The sequence below is a fragment of the Rhinolophus ferrumequinum genome, chromosome 13 (genome assembly GCF_004115265.2).
Source record: "Rhinolophus ferrumequinum isolate MPI-CBG mRhiFer1 chromosome 13, mRhiFer1_v1.p, whole genome shotgun sequence".
Classification (NCBI taxonomy): Eukaryota; Metazoa; Chordata; class Mammalia; order Chiroptera; family Rhinolophidae; genus Rhinolophus; species Rhinolophus ferrumequinum.
The window spans coordinates 6,506,023-6,528,299 of NC_046296.1; the positions used below are offsets into that span (position 1 = coordinate 6,506,023).

The 22,277-nt window shown below is 43.3% G+C and overlaps 2 protein-coding genes across 3 annotated transcripts in view; both read left to right on the forward strand.

Annotated features, from left to right (window-relative positions):
• The window catches only part of SH3RF3 (SH3 domain containing ring finger 3), a 361,536-nt gene that overhangs the window by 317,477 nt on the left and 21,782 nt on the right, over window positions 1-22,277 (forward strand). The gene's annotated exons all lie outside the window — the stretch shown is intronic.
• Window positions 7,009-8,033, forward strand: LOC117033286 (BTB/POZ domain-containing protein KCTD1-like). Its single transcript, XM_033125362.1, has one exon. It carries the CDS (start codon window positions 7,020-7,022, stop codon window positions 7,815-7,817), a length of 798 nt encoding a protein of 265 aa, XP_032981253.1. The 5' UTR covers window positions 7,009-7,019; the 3' UTR covers window positions 7,818-8,033.

Below are 22,277 nucleotides of genomic sequence, written 5' to 3' on the forward strand. Positions count from 1 at the left end.
GAAAGCATACCCAGATGAGGATGCTGTTGCCCGCAAAACCCCAAGAGCCATTCATGTTGTGTCTGTCTCTGGTTTTAGGTGGGGCCAGGTGCAACCACTTACCCGTCGCCTAAGGAGGAATATCTCAACATGCCCTGCACCATGGGACCCCTAGAAGTTTCACTGAGGTGGAAGGCCCCTGAATTTTTGTTGGATTTGTTTTTCATCCTCTGACACACAAAGTCCAGTATCCAATAAGCCTAGTGCTCACTAGGTCCGGTCAGTTATCATGTCACCAATACAATGGAACTGTGTGATCGCTTGTGAAAGGGGAGGGTGACCAAGATCCCTGCAAACTAAATTATAACACAGGGCTGTGGAGTTAACCTACTCCTGTGTAGGAGAGTGAAGGTGTGTTGCTGGCCTTGCCAGCTGAAATCAAACTGCTTCTGGTGGTCTTTGTTAACAGGTATGGAGAAAAAAAGCATTTGCTAGGTCCATAGCTGCCTACCAGGTATGTTCATTTGCTCAAGCAATGAAACCACATCTGGTAGAGCAGCTGCAATTGGAATCACACCTGGTTAAGCTTATGATAGAGCTCCAAGATCCATCTGTCCTCTGCAAAGGCCAGAGAGGACAGTTGAATGGGGATGTGAGGGGAATGCCATCCCTGCTTCTTTCAAGTCCTTGATGGTGACACTAATCTCTGCCATCCCTACAGGGATGCAGTATTGCTTTGGATTTACTTTCCTGGGTAGAAGCAGTTCTAGTGGTTTACATTTGGCCTTTCCTACCATAATAGCCTTAATTCCACCAGTTAGAGAACCAGTGTGGGGATTCTGCCAGTTGCTGAGTGTGTCTATTCTACTTACATAATCTGGATCTGGGGGAATAACAAAGAATGGGTTCAAGGACCCAGTGGACCCACTGTGAGACGTACCTGAGCTGAAATTCCATGCATCAGCCCATATCCGTACACCCCTACTCTGACTTGTAGTGCACAGTGACATTTTGGATTTCCTGGAATTAATGTCAGTTCAGAGCCAATGCCCAGCAGTCCCTGAAAGGTCTGATTATTTCCTTTTACCCAGTGCACAGACAGCCTGGTAAAAAAGCTGCAGGTCCTTTGGGGAAGGCTGAGAACAATAGTAAAAGTATACACGTAAATTGTTGGCAATGCAGTGGGGTCCTTCCTCTAGAGGACCTGGCTTCTCCTTCACTGAAGGGGTTCTGGGTTTATAAGTCTGGGAATTGAGTCAGAGGCTGACTCTCTGTTTTTATGATTCTAGGTAGACTTCTGCTTACTAGACCTGGCACTCTTCTGCTTATGCAGCTCAAGTTAGAATTTAGTGGAGTGCCCAGCTACTTGTAGGGACACCACGATCAACCAGCCACCACCGTAGGCCTGCACAAATCAGACTGTTCTCATCGATGAGTTGACTCTGCTGTCCATTATGGTAACCATGCCCACATTGTGTTTGGCAGTTAAGTCTACCACTTGGTCCCGGTCCCCCCAGGATCCAGTCAGTCTCAGTACATTCAGATTTCCCGAGTCAATGCCTCAGTTCTTACTGTGAGGTCTGGCCTACATAGAAGAGTGATCACACAGCTCTTCAAGGATGCTGAAGCTCTCTTCTCACAATTATATTTCACATCGTAGTGGTGCACGGTGTGCGCTCTAGCCGTACCTGGTGGGTAAACAGGTCTTACATGATAAATCCACTCTAAATTCCAATCTCCCTAAGCTTTAGGGACCTTCTGCAATATACTAAGGCAGGTTTGGCTTTTCAACCTAAGTTATTGTATGTCACCCCTTGGTCCATGTTTCAGCCAACCATCCAAATAAACTGTTAGAGTCCTTTCTAGTCCCTGAGACCATAACATTAAATCCAGAATCTCTGTTTAGTTGGCTGACATCAATAAATTCGGCTTACTCTTTCTTTATATGTTTCTTTCACCATTATCCCACACTCTTAATACCGGTTCCCACACGTATTCCCCAGATTGATTTTGGTATAAGTTGGAAGAGTCGTGCAGGTCTGTTGCAGTATAACACAACCCCGCGTCAGTCGTACTCGTCCTCACCCTTTGGGGCCTGCGCAGACGTGAGTCTATAGGTCCAGAAGCAGAGAGTGGTGGTGAGGAGTCCTGAGGAGGATCAGCAGTGCCTTGGGCGGGGAGGAAGGGGTTAGAGGGTTCCTCAGACACACAGGAATGCACAGCCTGCTTCTATTGACAAAGAAGATGGCAGAATTTAGGGCTCAGTGTCCCAAGCTTCATCAGAATCTAACCATATGTTCCCATTCCAATGTTCAGGATCCCGCTCCTTTCCAATCAATGCCTTCACTTTAACCATAGACCTTCTGTGAGGTTGGGCATTCAGTCTGCATGGCAGTTCAGCCACTCACAGGATGAAATTCGCGGTTTAATTTCAGAAACCGCAGCTCTAGGACCACCGGAGATAAGGGTTTCTTTGAGGACAGATGTAGACACTTCCAGGTCATTTATGTGTCACCTGAGCTGGGAATCTGAAATCCTGAGGTCATAATTTTTCCGGCGCAGGTAAGAGCCACCAGCTGATCTCTTTACACTCATGAATTTAACAGAAATGTTCTAAGGGGTCATACATAGCTATCCAGAACCTTCCCTCTTAAAAGTATCTGGTGAGGACTAGCCAATGGTTGATATCTTGTACATCTCTGTTACCACACCAACGACGATCACTCTTCACCACTGAAAATAGAGTCGTAGAGCCTTTAAATCTAATCAGCTTAAAGAACCAATTCCAGAAAACTCACATTGAAGGTTCTGTTCCTCTAGAAACACTCTTGGTACCAAAATCTCTCCAGAGAAATCAAACCAAAGGAACTGACCCATGAGTTTGTGGGGGTTGGCAAGTCTGAAATCTGTCGAGCAGGCCAGCAGGCTAGAAACTCAGGGAACAGTCGATGTTGTAGTTTTGAGGCAGAATTTCTGCTCTCAAGGAAATCTCGATTTTGCTCTTTAAGCCTTCAACCGAAAGGCTGGGGCCCACCTGCATTATGGAGGGTAAGCTTGACTTAAAGTCAAATGATTGTAGCTGTTAATCACATCCGCAAATACCTTCATGACAACATCTGCACTAGCATTTGACCTAACAGCTGGCCACTGTAGCCTAGTGTATACCTATGTACCTAAAGAAGTGGTCACCATAAGTCCAGCAACCATCTGACACTGCAGCACACGATCACATAGTATTGACCAAATTCCCTGTGCTGTATGTTCCATCCCCATGACTTACTTGTTTTACGCCTGGAAATTCAAACCTCTTGCTCCCCTCACCTTCCCCTCCCCGCCCTTTTAATTTTTCAATTGCAGTTGACAGTCAATATTATTTTGTATTAATTTCAGGTGTACAGCTTAGTGGTTAGACAGTTACGTAATTTAAGCAATGATCCCCCTGACTAGTCTAGTACCCACCTGGCACTATACATAGTTATTACCATATTATTGACTATATTCCCTGTGCTTTACTTTACATCCCCATGACTATTTTGTAACTACCAATTTGTAGTTCTTAATGTCTTCCCTTTTTTTCCCACTCCCAGACCCCCTCCCATCTGGCAACCATCAAAATGTGTCTGTGTGTTTGTTTCTGTTTTGTCTGTTTGTTTGTTTTTGTTCTTTAGATTCCACACATAAACAAAATCACATTACATCTCTCTTTCTCTGTCTGACACTCCACTCGGCACAATACCTTCCAGGTCCATCCATGCTGCTGCAGATGGCAAGAACCCATCTGCTTCGGAAAAATACCCACAAGTGGGAATTACTGGGTTCTTTCTTTGTCTCTTGTTACAGCGTTTCTTTTAAAGTCTGTTTTGTCTGGTATAAGTATTGCTACCACGGCTTTTGTTTTGTTTTGTTTTCATTTCCATTTTCATGAAATGCCTTTTTCCCATCCCTTTACTTTCAGTCTTTATGTGTGTTTCGATCTGAAGTGAATCTCTTATAGGCAGCACATGAAAGAGTCTTGTTTTCTTATCCATTCAGCCACCCTATCTTTTCATTGGAGCATTTAATCCATTTCTATTTAAAGTAATTGTTGATAGATATGTAGTTATTGCCATTTTATTATTCATATTTTTTATCTTTTTATTTTTTCATTTTAAAGAAGTCCCTCTAACATTCTTTGTAATCCTGGTTTGGTGGGAATGAACTCCTTTAACTTTTTTTGTCTGAGGAGCGCTTTATCTGTCCTTCAATTCTAAATGATAGCCTTGCTGGGTAGAGTAATCTTGGTTGTAGGTCCTTACTTTTTATCACTTTGAATATTTCCTGCCACTCCCTTTTGGCCTGCAAAGTTTCTGTTGAGAAATCAGCTAATAGTCTTATGAGAGCTCCCTTGTAAATTACTATCTGATTTTCTCTTGCTACTTTTAAAATCCTCTCTTTGTCTTTAACGTTTGGCATTTTAATTACGATATGTCTTGGTGTGGACCTGTTTGGGTTCATCTTATTTGAGACTGTGCACTTCCTGTGCTGATATGTCTATTTTCTTCACCAGGTTAGGGAAGTTTTCCATCATTATTTTTCAAATAGGTTTTTTATTCCTTGCTCTCTCTCTTCTCTTCCTGATACCCCTATGATGCAAATGATGGTACACTTGATGTTGTCCCAGAGGCTTCTTAAACTATCCTCATTTTTTTGGATTCTTTTTTCTTTTTGCTATTTTATTTGGGTGATTTCTGCTACCTTATCTTCTAAATTGCTGATTCGATCCTCTGCTTCATCTTATCTACTGTTATCTCTAATGTATTCTTCATTTCAATTACCTTATTCTTTATTTCTGACTGGTTCTTTTTTATGTTTTCTATCTCCATTTTTATGTTTCCTATCTCTTTGTTGAAGTGCTCTCTGAGATCAGTGTTTTGAACTCTGCGACTGGTAGATTGCTTGTCTCCATATTGTTTAGTTCTTTTTCTGGAGCTTTGTTCTGTTCTTTTATTTGGGACATGTTTCTTTGTCTCCCCATTTTGACTGTCTCTCTGTTTGTTTCTGTGTATTAGGTGGGGCTTCTATGCCTCCTAATCTTAGTAGAGTGGCCCTATGTAGTGCATGTCCTATGAGACCCAGTGATGCAGTCTCTGTGGCCATCAAAGCCAGGTGTTCCAGGTGTGTCCCTTGTGTGTGCCCTCCTGTTATAGTTGAGACTTGGTTGCTGTTTGTACATCATTAGGAGGGATTGACCCTTGGGCTGATAGGTTGTGAGGACTGGCCATAACTACGGTGGAGGAGCTGTGGTGCAAGGGCTGACCCTGCAGAGCAGGATTCACTTTAACAGAGCTCTGGTGGTTGCCTAGTCTTCCCTTTGGGTGTGTTGTCCTTGGACCTGGCCTATTGATGCTCTGGCTCAGTCCCAAGCTGGCCACCAACCAGGCCAGTCCTGGGACCTCCCAGGAGTGGACCTGCTGCTGCCAAGTTCAGCTGCAGCCTGTACTCTGCCCAGGGTCACGAGGCATGAGCCACACAGCAATCCACAATGGCCGCTGCCACACTGTGCTTGGAGATGTCCTAAGAGGCCAAGCCGTGAACTGAGGCTGGCTGTCACTAGTGCCAGGCTTAGAACTGCTCAGCCAGACATGTGGGACAGGCCAAAGCCAATGCTGTTTATTTGGGTTCTGTGAACCTTTTGAGAGATTTTAGCAATGTCTGCAGCATGAGCCAAGGCAAGCCATGTATACAGAAAAGCTACTGAAAGTGACTTGGGGGCGGGGGGTCTCAGGGAATCACCAGGGCAGGGCAAACGACCAATGTTATCATGGAGACTCGGATATGGTGGCCCTAGTATCTGTACTCTGGGAGGGGAGAGGGCTCAACAAAGAAACAGTGGCTCCTGCTAGCTCCTCCATTTGAGAGAAAGCTACCCTTCCAGCCCTCTCCCTGAATCTAGACAATTCAGTTCCTCTCTGTATGTCTTTGGTGCCTTTCAAGCTGCTGCCACAGTGCTGGAGCTCAGAGCAAGTGAGTCTGTCAGCGAGTAAGTCTGTGCACAGGCCCTTTAAAATGAATGTCTGGGACTCCAGCCACCTTCCATCTCATTCAGCCACAATCTCCACTGGTTTTCACGGCCATAGCTTATGGGGACTTCTCTCCCTGGCACTGGAACCCTGGACTGGGGAGCCTGGTGTGGGGCTGGGATACCTCACTCCTCTGGGTGGCAGGGGCGGGAGAGGGGGATTCTGTAGCCAAGATATCCCTCCTGATTTTTAATGGTCAAACACAGCCCATTCCATGTCCCTGCCCCTCCTACCAGTGTCGAGGTGGCTTCTTCTGTGTGTCCTTAGTTGCAGGGCTTCAGTTTAGCTATACTTCAGGAAATTCTTAATGATGGTTGTTTTGTAGTTTAGTTGTAATTTTGATGTGGTTTTGAGAGAAGATAAGCACAATGTTTACCTACTCTGCTATCTTGACCAAAAATCTCTAGATACCATCTAAGCTGAATGGACCCACTGGCCCCCAACCAACCCAACAGTCATGTCAGCAACATTCCTAATGAGAAATCATTCAGGTTCTGCTAAAATACCTCTAGGGACAGGGAACTCACTATTTAATGAAGGAGTCTATTCTATGCTGGACTGACCTGTTGGTGAAAAAAAAAGTCATCCTCTTGTCAAAATCGACAGAGTCTACACACATACATACATATACACACTCAAATATACATACATGCATGCATGTACACAGTCACATGCATATAAACACACATACATATATGCACACATATGCACACCTGTATGTACACACATGTATATACATGCACATGCACCCACTCACATTCACATAGTATTTGCACATACACACATACATAAATACACATCCTGTGCAGTTGATCCACTTGTGCAGTTCTGCCACCTCACAATCCATTTCTTCTTCTAAAAATAGTCCTTCTGCTATTGTATCATTCTCCAAAAGACTTTTTTTGAGATCGCTGGGAGAGAAATCGGAAAAGGGGGGAGAGGAAAAGGAAAAGGGGACTTGGAGAGAGACTTTGTGCTTCAATGTTTCAGGACAGTCAGCCCAATATGTCAAGACCTCTGATCACTAGATCTCCTGCATCTCCACTGAACAACCAAGGCATTCCTACTCCAGCACAACTCACAAAATCCAATGTGCCCGTCCACATCGATGTGGGCGGCCACATGTACACCAGCAGCCTGGCCACCCTCACCAAATACCCTGAATCAAGAATCGGAAGACTTTTTGATGGTACAGAGCCCATTGTTTTGGACAGTCTCAAACAGCACTATTTCATTGACAGAGATGGACAGATGTTCAGATATATCTTGAATTTTCTACGAACATCAAAACTCCTCATTCCCGATGATTTCAAGGACTGCACTTTGTTATATGAAGAGGCAAAGTATTTTCAGCTTCAGCCCATGTTATTGGAGATGGAAAGATGGAAGCAGGACAGAGAAACTGGTCGCTTTTCAAGGCCCTGTGAGTGCCTCGTGGTACGTGTTGCCCCAGACCTCGGAGAAAGGATCACACTCAGTGGTGACAAATCCTTGATAGAAGAAGTGTTTCCAGAGATCGGCGACGTGATGTGTAACTCTGTCAACGCAGGCTGGAATCACGACTCAACGCACGTCATCAGATTTCCCCTGAATGGCTACTGTCACCTCAACTCAGTCCAGGTCCTCGAGAGGTTGCAGCAAAGAGGATTTGAAATCGTGGGCTCCTGTGGGGGAGGAGTGGACTCGTCTCAGTTCAGCGAATATGTCCTGCGGCGGGAACTGAGGCGAACACCCCGTGGGCCCTCTGTCATCCCGATAAAGCAAGAGCCTCTGGACTAAACGGACATATTTCTTATGCAAAAAGGAAAAACCATACATAACGAATAACAGGGGACAAAACAAAAAAGGGACATTTACATGCAGTTGGGACAGCAAACCAAGTCCTGGACCTAGAATTGAATAAAAGACACATTTATATCCAATAGAGACCACACCTGTATTCACATGGGAACAATTGGAATAGTGATATCCTCAAGGTGTAAAAAATATATAAATATATATATACATATATATATATATGTGTGTATATATATATATGTGTGTATATATATATATATATATATATATATATATGTCAAAAGGTAGGAAATGCAAAAAAAAAAAAAAAAAAAAAAAAAAAAAAAAAACCAGTAAAGAAAAAAGGTGGTAGCTACAGTTGGTGCTGTGATGGCCGTGAAGTGTCCTGGGCCTCCCAAGGGCTCTGACCAATAAACAAGCCATGAGCAGTGAGGACGCATCTCCTTACAGTTTCCATTGCCAACAGCCATCCATTGTTTCTTTTTCTTTTGTCTTTCTTTTTCCACTTTTTTTTTTTTTTTTTTTGAAAAAAACATACCTTGAATTGAGTTTCTTTGCATATGGAGGTTTTATGTCTCTCTTTAGGCAGGGACCAGGCAGGACGTCTGAAAAACTCTTAAGAGCACATTGCATTCAAAAGATGTTAGACATGACATTTTAAATGTAGTTTGTACAGAAGTCACACTTTTTGTTTGCCTCACAGATGTGAACTTTACTTTGTTTTTAAACTGATCAGTTTTGCAAAGGGGCCAGAATTATTACTTGTTAGAGTTGCTCCAGTTTGAGTCTGCTGCTTTCCTACAATTTTTCAAATTTTATAATGTATTAAATACAATAAACTCTGTTTAAAAAACAACAAAAAAAAAGACTTTTTTATAGAATACTTTTAGAGCAATTTTAAACTCACAGCAAAATTGAGCAGAAGGTACAAAGATTTCTCAAATACCCTTGCCTCTACACATTCACAGCCTCCCCCATTATCAATATTTCCTCCCACTCCAGAGTGGTACATTTGTTACAATTGATGAACCTACATTGACACATCATTATGACCCAAAATCCGTAGTTTACATTAGGGCTCACTCTTGGTGCTGTGCATTCTATGGGTTTGGACAAATGTATAATGACATGTGTATATCATATCATACAGAGCGTTTTCACTACCCTAAACATTCTCTGTGCTCCGCCTATTCACCCCTCCTCCTTCCAAACCATGGCAACTACTGATCTTTTTTTTCCATAGTTTTACCTTTTTTCAGAATATCCTATAGTTCGAATTATATACTATGTGGCCTTTTCAGACTGGTCTCTTTTATTTAGTAAAATACACTTAAGTCTCTTCCATGTCTATGCATGACTTGACAGCTCATTTCTTATTATTACTGAATAATAATCCATTGTATGGATGTACCATACTATGTTTATCCATTCACCTGCTGAAGGATTCTTAGTTGCTTCCAAGTTTTTGGCAATTACAAATGAATTTTCTGTGAACATCGTGTGCAGGTTTTGTGTGAATGTAAGTTTTCAATTCTTTTGCATAAATACTAAGGAGTATGATTGCTGGATTGTATGGTAAAAGCATTTGTTTAATTTTTTAAGTTGTCAAAACTGTCTTCCAAAGTGGTTGTACCATTTTGCATTCCCACCAAACCATGAATAAGACTTTCTGTTACTCCACATCTTTGCCAGCATTTGGTATCATTTGAATTTTCGCTATTCTAGTAGGTGGGTAGTGATATGTCATTGTCATTTTAATTTGCGATTCCCTGATGACATAGGATGTTGAGCATTTTTTCATAGGCTTATTTGACTTCTATATATATTTTTTGGTGAGGTGTTCAGAGCTTTTTCCCACTTTTGAATCAGGTCGTTGGTGTTCTTATTGTTAAGTTTTAAGAGTGCTTTGTATATTTTGGATAACAATTCTTTATCACATTTGTATTTTGCAAATATGAGGTCTGACAATTAAGTTCATGAACTTGTTGCAACAATGTTACTAACCTTTTTTGATATCAGGTGAATTATTCATTATGAATTTGTACCAGCTGGAAAAACAGTTAACCAAGTTTACCATTTGGAAGTGCTGAAAAGGCTGCGTGAAAACGTTAGACGACCTGAACTTTTTGCCAACAATTCATGGCTCTTGCATCACAACAATGCACCAGCTCACACAGCACTGTCTGTGAGGGAGTTTTTAGCCAGTAAACAAATAATTGTATTGGAACACCCTCCCTACTCACCTGATCTGGCCCCCAATGACTTCTTTCTTTACCCAAAGATAAAGGAAATATTGAAGACATTTTGATGACATGCAGGACATCAAGGATAATACGATGACAGCTCTGATGGCCATTCCAGAAAAAGAGTTCCAAAATGGCTTTGAAGGGTGGACTAGGCACTGGTGTCAGTGCATAGGTTCCCAAGGGGAGTACTTTGAAGGTCACCATAGTGATATTCAATAATGAGGTATGTAGCACTTTTCCTAGGATGAGTTCGCAAACTTAATTGTCAGACTCCGTATTTTCTCCCAGTCTGTGGCTTGTCTTCTCATTCTCTTCACAGTGTCTTTGCAGAGCAGAAGCTTTTAATTTTAATGAAGTCTGACTTATTAACTATTTCATTTGTAAATCATGCCTTTGGTGTTGTATCTAAAAAGTCATCGCCAGCTCCTCAACCCCCCTTTCCCTCTGGCAACCTTCAGTTTGTTTTCTGAATCTATAAGTGTATTTCTGTTTTGTTTGTTCATTTACTTTGTTCTTTAGATTCCACATATAAGTGAGATCATATGGTATTTGTCTTTCTCAATATGACTTATTTCACTTAGCATAAATACCCTATAGGTCCATCCATGTTATCATAAATGGTGAAAAAGGTGAAGGGATTAAGAAATACAAATGGGTAGTTACAAAATAGTCACAGGGATGTAGAGTACAACATAGGGTATATAGTCAATAATGTTGCAACAACTATGTGTGGTGCCAGATGTGTACTAGACTAATCAGGGGGATCACTGCATAAGTTATATAAATGTCTAAACTTTATGATGTACACCTGAAACTAATATAAAATAATATTGAATGTCAACTGTAAATGAAAAAAATAAATAATTTACAAAATAAAAAGTCATCGCCAAACCAAAGGTCATCTAAGTTTTCTCCTATGTTTCTTCTAGGAGTTTTATGTTTTGGCATTTTACATTTAAGTCTATGATCCCTTTTGAGTTAATTTTTCTGAAGAGTACGAGGTCTGTGTCTTCATTCTTTCTTTTTTCTTTCTTTCTTTTTTTTGTATGTGGATGTTCAGTTGTTCCAGCACTATCTATTGAAAAGACTATATTTTCTCCATTGTATTGCCTTTGCTACTTTGTCAAATGTCAGTTAAATATTTTGTGTAGGTCTATTTGGGGGCTCTCTGTTCTGTTCCATGGATCTAGTTGTATATTCTTTTGCCATTGCAATTCATCTTGCTTATTGTAGCTATATAGTAAGTATTGAAGTCAGGTAGTGTCAGTCCTCCAACTTTGTTCTTCTCCTTCAGTATTGTGTTGGCTATTATGGGTCTTTTTCATCTCCATGTAAATGTAAGAATCAGTTTATCAATATCCATAAAATAACTTGCTGGGATATTGATCGGGATTGTGTTGAATCTATGTATTAAGTTGGGAAGAATTGACATCTCAACAATATTGAGTCTTCCTACCCATGAACATGGAATACCTCTCCATTTGTTTGGCTCTTAATTTCATTCATTGGTTTTGAAGTTTTCCTCATATAGATCTTGTACATATTTGTTAAATTTATACCTAAATAATTCATTTTTGGGGTATTGTAAATGGCATTGTGTTTAATTTCAAATTTCAGTTATTCATTGCTCGTATATAGGAAAATAATTAACATTTTTATGTTAACTTTGAATGCTGAAAACTTGCTGTAATGTATATTAGTTCCAGGAGTGGTGTGTGTGTGTGTGTGTGTGTGTGTGTGTGTGTGTGTGTGTGTGAATTCCTTCAAATTTTCTGTGCAGACAATCATGTCATCTGTGAACAAAGATAGTTTTATCACTTAACTTCCAATCTGTATACCTTTTAGTTTTCTTCTCTTGCTTATTACATTAGCTGGGACGTGCATTATAATGTTGAAGAGGAGTGGTGAGAAGGGACATTACCTTGTTCCTGGTTTTAGCAGAAAAGCTTCTAGTTTCTCACCATTAAGTATGTTAGCTGTAGGGTTTTGGAGTTTTTTTTTTGTTTTTTGTTTTTGAAAATATTATTTTTCAGGTTCAGGAAATTACCCTCTATTTCTAGTTTGTTGAGTGTTTTCATTATGATGGGTGTTGGATTTTGTTGGTTTTTCTGCGTCTATTGATGTGAGCGTGTGATTTTTTTTTTTTAGCCTATTGATGTGATGGGTTACATTAATTAACTTTTAAATGTTGAATGAACCTACTTGGTCATGGTATATAATTTTTTAAAACATTGTTGTATTCTATTTCTAATATTTTGTTGAGGATTTTTGCATCTGTGATGATGACAGATACTGATCTGTAGTTTTCTTGTAATTTTTTTTCTCGTTTTGGTGTTAGGATAATGCTGGCCTCATAAAATGAGTTAGGAAATATTCCCTCTGCTTCTATCTTCTGGAAGAGATTGTAGAGAATTGGCATGATTCTCCCTTAAATGTTGGAAGAATTCACTAGTGAACCCATCTGGGCTGGTGCTTTCTAGATTGGAAGGTTATTAATTATTGTTCAATTTTTTTAATAGATAGAAACCTATTCAGATTTCTACTTATTCTTGTATAAGTTTTAGCAGATTGCATCATTTAAGGAGTTGGTCCATTACACCTAGCTTATTAAATTTGTGAGCATAAAATTATTCATAATATTCCTTTGTTATCTTTTAATGTCCATGGGATGTGTAGTGATGTCCCTTCTTTCATTTCCGATAGTAGTAATTTGTGTCTTCTCTCTTTTTTTTCTTAGTTTTCTTAGCTCAAAGCTTATCAATTTTATTAGTCTTTTCAAAGAACCAGCTTTTGTTTTCTTTGATTTTCTCTACTGATTTCCTATTTTTAATTTCACTGATTTCTGCTTACTTTGAATTTTCTTTTTCAGCTTACTTTGAATTTAATTTGTTCTTCTTTTTCTAGTTGAAGCTTAAGGTTGAAGCTTAAATTAGTGATTTTAGATCTTTATTTATTTCTAATATATGCATTTGGTGCTATAAATTTCCCTCTGAACACTGCTTTCACTGCATCCCAGACATTTTGATAAGTTGTATTTTAATTTTTATTTATTTCAAAATATTTTTTAATTTCTCTTGAGGTTTTTTCTTTGACCCATGTGTTATTTAGAAGTGTGTCATTTAATCTCTAAATATTTGGGGATTTTCCAGTTATCTTTTTGTTATTGATTTCTAGTTTAATTTCATTGTGGTCTGATAGCAGGCATTATATGGTTTTTATTTTAAATTTGTGTTTTGTGGCCAGAATGTGATGTCTCTTGGTGAATGTTTTATGTAAGCCTGAAAAAAATGTGCCTTCTGCTGCTGTTGGATGAAATAGTCTGTAGATGTCAATTAGATTCAGTTGACTGATGGTGTTATTGAGTTCAAATATGTCTTGACTGATTTTCTGCCTGCTGGATCTGTCAATTACTGATAGAGGGGTGCTGACGTCTCCAACTAAAGACTTTTTTTTTTTTTTTTTTTTTTTTTTAGTCTCTTTTCATTGATTTTTCCAGCTACATGGGAAAAAGCTTTTCATTGGTAGCTTTTGGTATTTCTACAAGAAGACTTTTAAATCTAGATTAAACAAATGCCAAGCACAGAATAGTCCTTTGCCATGGGGCTCCCAGCACCCTAGACATTTATTTATTCAGGAACTGTTTGGTGAATACTGTGTCTCAGCCATGTTTATACGTATTAAGATCCAGTGGTGAACAAGATGGACAAGGTCCCTGCCCTTCTGGAGCTGGTATTGCGGTGGTGGTGGTGGTGGAGGAGGGGGGAAGCATGTCAACAAAGAATTAACAAATACCCTTCCAGGTGCTTTAAGCAGAATGAAGAAAATTAAGGGGCAGTGGGAGAGGGGTATGGTGTTTTCAACAGAGGCCTCAATGAAGAAAGGAGGCAGCCGTGCAAGGGGGAAAAGTGTGTTCTAGACAGGGGCACAACAAGAGCCAGGGCCCTGAGGAGACTAAGCTTGGACATTTGAAAAAGGTCAGGAAGACAATTGTGGCCAAAAGAAGGTGAAGGGGAGGCAGAAGAGGGGTAGTAGAGGTCAGCAGGCTGGCTGTTCAGGGAGACCTCATGGGCCAGTGAGGCGTCTGAATTCTAATGGAAAAGCAGTGTGGAGCCTCTGGTGGTTTTCAACTAGAGGGTGATATGGTCATATTTATTCTTATAGAAACATCAGTGGGCCTACTGAGGGAGGCAGGGGACTGGTGGGAGGCATGGGAGTGTCTCAGGAAGAGATGAAGGTGGAGTAGAGCAGGATGAACTCTTTTCCTTCTGGAATAGGATGAGAATAACAAACATAATTACATTATTCTTAAAGATGGGGAAAGGGAGGTAACAAAAAGGTAACTTACTTAACCTAGAGATAAGAAAACTTTTTTTTATAATGAAGATACAGCTAGAATGTTCTCTATAAGACTTGTGTTTATTTGTATGTAAAAACTTATTCCTAATATGTGTAGGACTGTGTGTGTGTGTGTGTGTGTCTATATTCAGTGAGGGAGGGAGAGAGAGGCTGAGTATTTAAAGGATTAGACAGAGAACTCTCATTCACTGGTGGTGGAAATGTAAGATGGTACAACCACTGTGGAAAATAGTTCAGCAGTTTTCAAAGTTAACCACACCACTTATGAGCCAGCCATTCCAGTCTTACATATTTACCCAGGAGAAATGGAAACACATTGTCTACACAAAGACTACTACATGAGCGTTCACAGCAGCTTTATTTGTAACAACTCCAAACTGGAAACAACTCGAAAGTCAAAAACTGATGAATGGGTGAACAAAGTATGGTTACAGCCATACAATGGAATACTACTCAGCAATAAAAAGAAATGAGCTACTGAACCCATACAATGATACAGATGAGGCACAAAATCATTAAAGAAGTCAGACAAAAGAATGCATACTGGATGATTTCATTTATATAAAATTTTTGGAAATGCAAACTAATTTCTAGTGACAAAAAGCAGACCACTGGTTTCCTGGGGTCAATGAGAAGCAAGCAAAGGACTCCAAAGGGGAAGGAGCAAACATTTAGGTGTCATGGGCATCATGCTATCCAGATTGTAGTGATGTGTCACAGGTATATGCATGTGTCAAAACTTGTCAAAGTTATAAAAAGAAAGTTAAGACAGCTCTTCATTTAAAACAAATTAACTGTCTTGTGAAATATACATTTTCGAGCCTGAAGAAAGACTGAGCATATCTAGTTCAGAAACAGTACATCTACTTTGATCTGATTCTACTTTGCTGCTTCCCTTCCTGATCTGACTTTTCCTGAGACAGTCTGTCTTTGTAGCCACCATGCCACACTGTGCTCTGCTGAGGGAACAAATCCAAAACATGAGCATCTGAAACAAAAATGTATTTCTCATGCAAACGTGTCCTTTTCCATTTGGCTAAAGTCACTAATCCAGGTCCCCTCATCCCATGGCTCAGGCTAGTGGATGTGCCACTACCACCACCATTATTGTCGGCTGCTGTGGCAGAGGGAAGGAGACTTCTGGAAGGTTCCCCAGGAGCAGTTAAATGTTTCAGCCAGAAGTGACACGCATCACATTGCTCACAAAGTTTCCCACAACTCATTGCTCAGAATGAGACACATGGCCCCACCTAATCCCAAAGGGGCCAGGAAGAAAAATGTTATGCAGGTGTGGGGTTGAAGGCCCTCCTTTTCCACTGACTCCCTCCCATCTCCTCCCCAGTAGGAAATGGTTCCCAGAGTTAAGTCAGAGAAGATAAACTACCCCACAACCCACGGATTACTTATCCTGCTCTTTTGCAGGGAGCACTCCTTGTTAAACCCTCCGCACATCCTCCTTGGCTAAGACTGTTTGGCCACAGGTAAAGTAGACACCTGGCAGTTCTCCGGAAGGTTGGAGCTGTCCGGCCAGCCAGCCAGCCGTGTAATGTGGTCTGGGAAATGTGCCCTCTTCCTCCATGAAAAGGTTGGTAATTCAGAGAGAGTAGAGTGTTGGGCCGCTGGACCAGGTGGACCTGCGGAACTGAGTTCACCTGGATGCTAACACCTCAGCTTCTTGCAAATGTCCATCCTTTTCTAATCATTTTTATGCGATAACAACCACACATGACCTCATGATGGTGGCTCCTTAGAGAAATTTAGGGGCAGTTGCTAAATCAAGATTGGACATGGAAGAAATCCAAAATCAAGGCCCTTATCCAGGGAGGAGCTGCCTGGCCAGAGTCCGGGCTACGCCTAACAGGGCAGTGGCCGGAGAGGACCCAGTCAGCGGGTCTCCTGAGCCTGCATCTCTGAGGTGGCCTCCAGGCTGGGTGTGCATTTCACATTTCCTGGAAGCAGTCTGTCTGTCTTAAGAAGCACACAAATACAAAAAGAAAACCCAAATCATCCCACGGAGTTTGCAGGGCTGCCTCTCAGTGCTTGGCCTGCTGTCAACCCACCACCATGTGTGCTAATGGAAATAATAGCTCTGATTCACAGCTGAACCCCAGAAATCCTGCATCCCCTTGATGCAGCCTGCTGCTCCTTCTGTGTGTCACTGACCGACCTGCTGCTGCCTTTCTGGTAGATGACGTGGTTTCCATCCATTTGTTTTGTTTCAAAAAAAAGGAAATCAGAAAGGACATGAGCTTGGCATACCTGAGTAAATAATAAAGTGCTTAATCTTTCTTATTCAATTCTAGAAATTCTTCAGAAGGATGTCGGATTTTGCAGAGATTTTATGTGAATGCATTTTATTTGCTGTAATAATCTGTGGTAGCACTGTGTTTGTTCTACAGAAAACAAGCCAGAGGTCTTTTGGAAAAACAAATGCAGGGCAAAGCGCTAACCGGACAAAGCCGTTGCACAGCCCAGGCCGGATGGAGAGAGCAGGGCTGTTCTGGTTTCTTATCTCTGCCTTTCTGCCTTTTGGTCTAATCGCCTTTGAAGGAATTTTAAAGGAATTAATGTTATGCTACAAGACCTCCGGGGTTAGCAGGGTCTTCTGACTTCAGTGAAAAGATGATGGCATTGGGCTGAGGTGGCAAGGGAACCGGGTCACACATCGCTGCAGCCTCTCAGGTGCTGAGTCCAGAAAAATGTGTAAAGACCTGAAACCTCAGCATTTTAATCCTCCCTCAGTTAACAGTATTAAACCCAGTTAACTCTGCCTCAGCTCTGTGACAGTTTGTCTAGGGAAGATGGCTTCTCTCCTAGAAGCAATGTGAGTGCCACCCGGAGGCCTGACCAGGGCTCCATTCTACATCCAGGCTCCGCTGAGGACTTGGCGTTGAGACTTGACCCTGCCTGGTCTGAGCCTCCCTTTTGACCGTGGGAGCAACTGCACACTGGGCTCACGGCCACTTGTCAAGTGCAGGTTGGCAGCATACTTAGAATGTGGCGCGTTCTGGGGGCACCAGCCACATTTGGCTCTGGATACAGGACAAATGCAACAAAGTCTGCACCCTTGTGGTCCATTGTCAGGGAGGTAAAATAGCAAATAGAGGCCAAAGGCAGCCTGCATACATAGTTGTGTGATGTGTGACGGGACAGAGCAGAGGAGAAAAAAGTAAAGTCTTCCTAGAGCACTCATCAAGCTTTCAGAGAGGAAATGGTTTCCAAACAGGCCTAAGAGTATGAGAGTCTCATGGGGAGGGAGGGAGGAGGGCTTTATGGCCCAATGGAAACAGGAAGGGATGTGGCCTGTCCTGCTTCAGCTGCCAGGAAGCTTGTTACCTTCTCTCATTGCTAAGCCTGCCCTGGGGCGGGCCAGAGTGAGCCTGAGAGGCCCCTGAGCAGCCAGGCTCCCCTGCGGTCTCCCAACTGCTCTCTTGTGCTGCTCCATCTCGTCATTAAAGCTATCCTTACTCCTAGGGTAACCCATCCCCACACACTGATGCCACCCCCACTCAGGGTCAGAAAGTCCGTGCAGATACCATCTTCCCCTCCGCGGTGCCAGTGCTGGAAGTCACGATCCTGGACTGGGCTGTGGTGCTGGAAAAGTCTTTCCTTGCCTGTATAGAGGAGAACTCGCCCTCTGCTGGCGGGGTCCTGTGTGCTCGGCCTTCCCACCTCCCGACCCTGGTCAGGGAATATTGCTAGAATGACTACAAGGCTGAAAGACACCCTTCAGAAGATGGTCCCCTGGGTGTCCTGTCCACTGACAGAGATGAAAGGCTCACCAAGGGCTCTGAGCCAGCTAAGCAGCGTCATCCGGAGGGAAGTGAGCTGCCTGGACAAGGGAGCATCTGGACAAGCAATTGAATTTTTTTTATGCCCTAATGGCCTTGTTAAGTTTCACACTTCCATCTCTGTGGCTCTTGGTGTATTTTTCATTCCTTTTTTCTTTCTTAGTTCCCATAAAGCAGCTTAGCTGTCTCTTTGGTACATCAGACTTGCATAGTTTGGATTCCCCGGGCTGACTGAAGAATGTCCTCTGAGTCAAACTTTCTACCTCGATTCCCAGTTATACCTTAAAAGCAGGACGGAGCCTTGTAGTTTCTGAACACCCCATTAGTTGGTGTGAAATGTTATCTTGTTGGTTTTTAGGACCCTGCTGTTTGATTTGATTGTATTAGGTTATCTAGAAGTCTTCAGTGTTTCCAGTAAGAATATATTGAAGTTCAGTTCTTGGCATCTTCCCTCACAGAATTCTTCTCTTCTATTAAATGAATGCCTGGTTTGCCTTTCACTTGTACATGTTTCCAACATTTCTGTAAACTTTTCCAAAGAAGTCTGTTGGGATGTGCTTTCATTTTTCCATTTCACTCTTGTTTATCAGAAATACAGTGTGTGTGTGTGTATGTGTGTGCATGCATGTGTGTATGTCTGAAGCTCATATAGAAGGTCTTCATGGTCAAAGATGGCAATGGCAGCAGTCTTACTGTGCAGGTATGGCCTGGGACTGGAAAATCTCATGAGAGATCCGAGTGAAATGTGCTGCACTAACTCTCGCCACCCAGTGAATCACCCCAAAATTCAATGGCTTAAAACAATAATCACTTCGTCATGCTCATGTTATGCCTGGGTCCTATGGGTCAGGACCTCGGGCAGGGCCTGCCTGGGAGGCTGTCTCTGTTCCAGCGTGCTGGGGGCATCAGCTGAGTGGGTGGAGGCTGGGGGTGGTGTGCTGGCTGGGCCGGGCCATCTGGACGTGGGCTTGTTCACGTTGGCAGTAGATGTTGACTGTTGGCCAGAAACTCAGTTGGGCTTTCTCACACCCTAGCACGTGGCCTCTCCATTGGTCTGTACATGGGCTTCCTCACAGCATGGTGGCTGGGTTCTAAGAGTGAGTCCACGGCATCTTCATGATCTGTCCTTGAGGTCCCGAGTTACATTTCCACTGTGATCTGTTGTCGGAGGCTGTCACAAGGTCTCTTGGCACACGGGGAGGGAACACGGCTCTTAACAAGGAGAGTGCCAGAGTCACTGTAAGAAGACAATGTTGTGACCGTATTTGGAAAACTCAATTTGTCACATAATCCAAAGTCCCCTTTTAGCTCTGTGAGTTCTCACTCTTTTCTTGAGTTCAGTCAGAACATTTCTTGTCTGTTACTGCTCCCTCTAGTTCAGTACTTTTTAATTAAGTGCAAAAATAGATTCTGTGTTATCTGCTATCCCCAAGGAATCTTGCTTTCCAGCTCCCACTGATGTCCTGGGCCAGAAGCTGCAGCCTGGGGTGTGGGGCACCCGCAGACCAGGCTCCACAGCCCCGCGCCAGCCGGCCACTGGTCAGTGTTAGCATCCACACACGCCCCTCCGCCGCCTCATTTATCAGTTGAATTAAACCATCCTTTTCTAAAGGAAGAGGGCATAGGCTGTTTGGAGAACCTGCTGAAAGCCATATATCCACACCTACTCCCAACTTTGCAATTCCACGGCTTTCACAGACCCCCGAAACTATCCACAGACCACTGATTGAGACCCATGGACTTGCTGATCTCTGAGGTCCTTCGGTTCAAACCGTGGCCATGAGAAACAGATCTTTCAAGAGTTTTTGTTCCTGCTCTGGGTTTGCTGACAGCCCCCTGCAGCTCAATGCCACACAGGTGATGTGTCCTCTCAGGCCATATATGTCATCACAGCCTGTGAGGCTTCATTCCTACTACCTGTGAGGACCATTGCTTTAGAAGAAAAGATAAGATCCTGGTGCTTTTCCTTTGGCCGAGAGGTGCTACCTTCTTTTCCAACATAGTGAAAAGCAACTAAGCAACTATGGAGTGACATCCGAGAATCGCTCAGACCAAGACTTATTCTTGGAGAAAGCTAGCGCTGTGTTCCATATCTCCTTGGTACCAAATGCCTGCATTGTAACAATATTGACAATGATGGTGATGGTGACAGCTGATAAATGTGGTATTTCCCTGGTGTCAGGCATCTAACATATTATTTCATTTGATCCCCACAACAACTCTCTATGTTACTCCCATTTCACAGATGAGGAAACTGAGGCACAGAAAATTTGAGTTAGTTATTGAAGGGTGCATGGCTGGTAAGTAGTGGAAACCAGGTGAGAGCCCAGGCGGTCTGCTCCCTGCTCTGCGTCGCTTCCTTTTCCCTCCATTATCCAGAGTCTTAGTCTGTTCTCTCGGCTTCAGAGCAAGCGTCTTGGAGCCCAGCGCACACCCCAGCAAGACTCCACCACATGTCTTCCGAGTGGTGCTCATCCCTCCTTCACTCAGCACCCGCTGACAGGGGGCTGCCCTGCTGTGGCCTTTGTGACGCCCACCCAGGATGCTGTGACCCTGGCCTCACCTGCTGTGTGGAGTGCCCACACCATGGGACCACGCTGCAGAAGTTGGATGTGTGGCTGGGGCAGGCCCACCAGGCTCTGGTCCTGCTTGTTCAGCGTCTTCATGGAGTGCTGGCCCTGGCGGGGCCTATGACACAAGTGCGTGCAGCCCAGTTCTGCCCTCGGAACGCTATGATGGCCTGTGGGGCTGGGAGGAAAGAGGATGAGGAGAGGAATCGGGGATGCCAGCGTTCCATTCCCCTGATGGATCAATGGTCACAAAGGATGTGGCCCAGTTACCCCGCCCAGACCAGCTGAATTAACTCTCAAGGTGGCACCCAACATCTGTCACTGAGAGCTTCCCTCTGATGGAGGTTTATCTCAGCACCACAACCGTTATTGAACATCTAGTGAGTACTGGGCCAGATGGGAGGCATACAGGATGATGTCTGTTATCAAATCAGAAAGGGGGATGGCCACACGTGGTTACAGAAGCAGCCGGCACAGTGCCAGCGAGCGACGTGTGCAGACACGTCCAGACTCCATGGAGGGAACGACCTCCCAACTGGCAGGAGAGCGTTTTGCAGAGAAGGTGGAGCTTGGTCCAAGGAAGACCTATGGGATAGTTCGGGCCAGTTCAGACGTGGAGGTGTGATTTTGTTCAGAAGGCAGTAAGTGAAGACTGGTGAAACTCAGCAAACACAGAGTACTGCTTTCAGAACATTAGCCAGGCCCTGGTGTGGGTGGCAGAGGGACATGAGGGTCCAGCCAAAAGCCTCCGGTGATGCCGATGATTAAGGAAGAATATGTCTGTTCACTCATTCACCAACTGCACTGGGAATGGTGGGTGGCGTGGCAGGTACTGGAAGCCTGGGATTCAGCATCCAGGGACCTGGGTCTAAGGCCCGGTCCACCTACTTCATCTCTCTGCACTTGAACTTCCTCACTTGTAAATGAGGCAACTGTGTCCCTTAAACAGCTGTTCTGTAGAGTACTGTTTTGGACTGAACATTTGTGCCCCCCTCCCCCATTTATACATTGAAGCTCTGATGCCCGATGGGAGGTGGGGCTTTGGGGGGTAATTAGGGTATGACGCAGTCATGAGGGTAGGGCCTCATGATGGGATTCGTGGCCTTATAAGGAGAGGAAGCTGGAGCTCTCCCTCCAGGTGTGCACATGAGGAAAGGTTATGTGAGCACACGACAGAGGGTGCTGTCTACAAGCCAGGGAGAGAGCCCTCCCTCACCAGAACCTGCCCGTGCTGGCCCTCTCATCTTGCATTTCCAGGCTCCAGACCTGTGAGAAAATAAATGTCTGTCGTTTAAGCCGCCCAGTCTGTGGCATTTTGTTGTGGATGCCTGAGCAGACTTATACAGATTTTGGTACTGGGAAGTGGGGCGCTGCTGGTACAAACACCTGCAAATGTGGGTGCAGCTTTGGAGCCAGACAGTGGGAGAGGCTGGAGAGTTTCAAGTTGTGTGCTTGGTGTATGGACGCTAAAGGTGACTC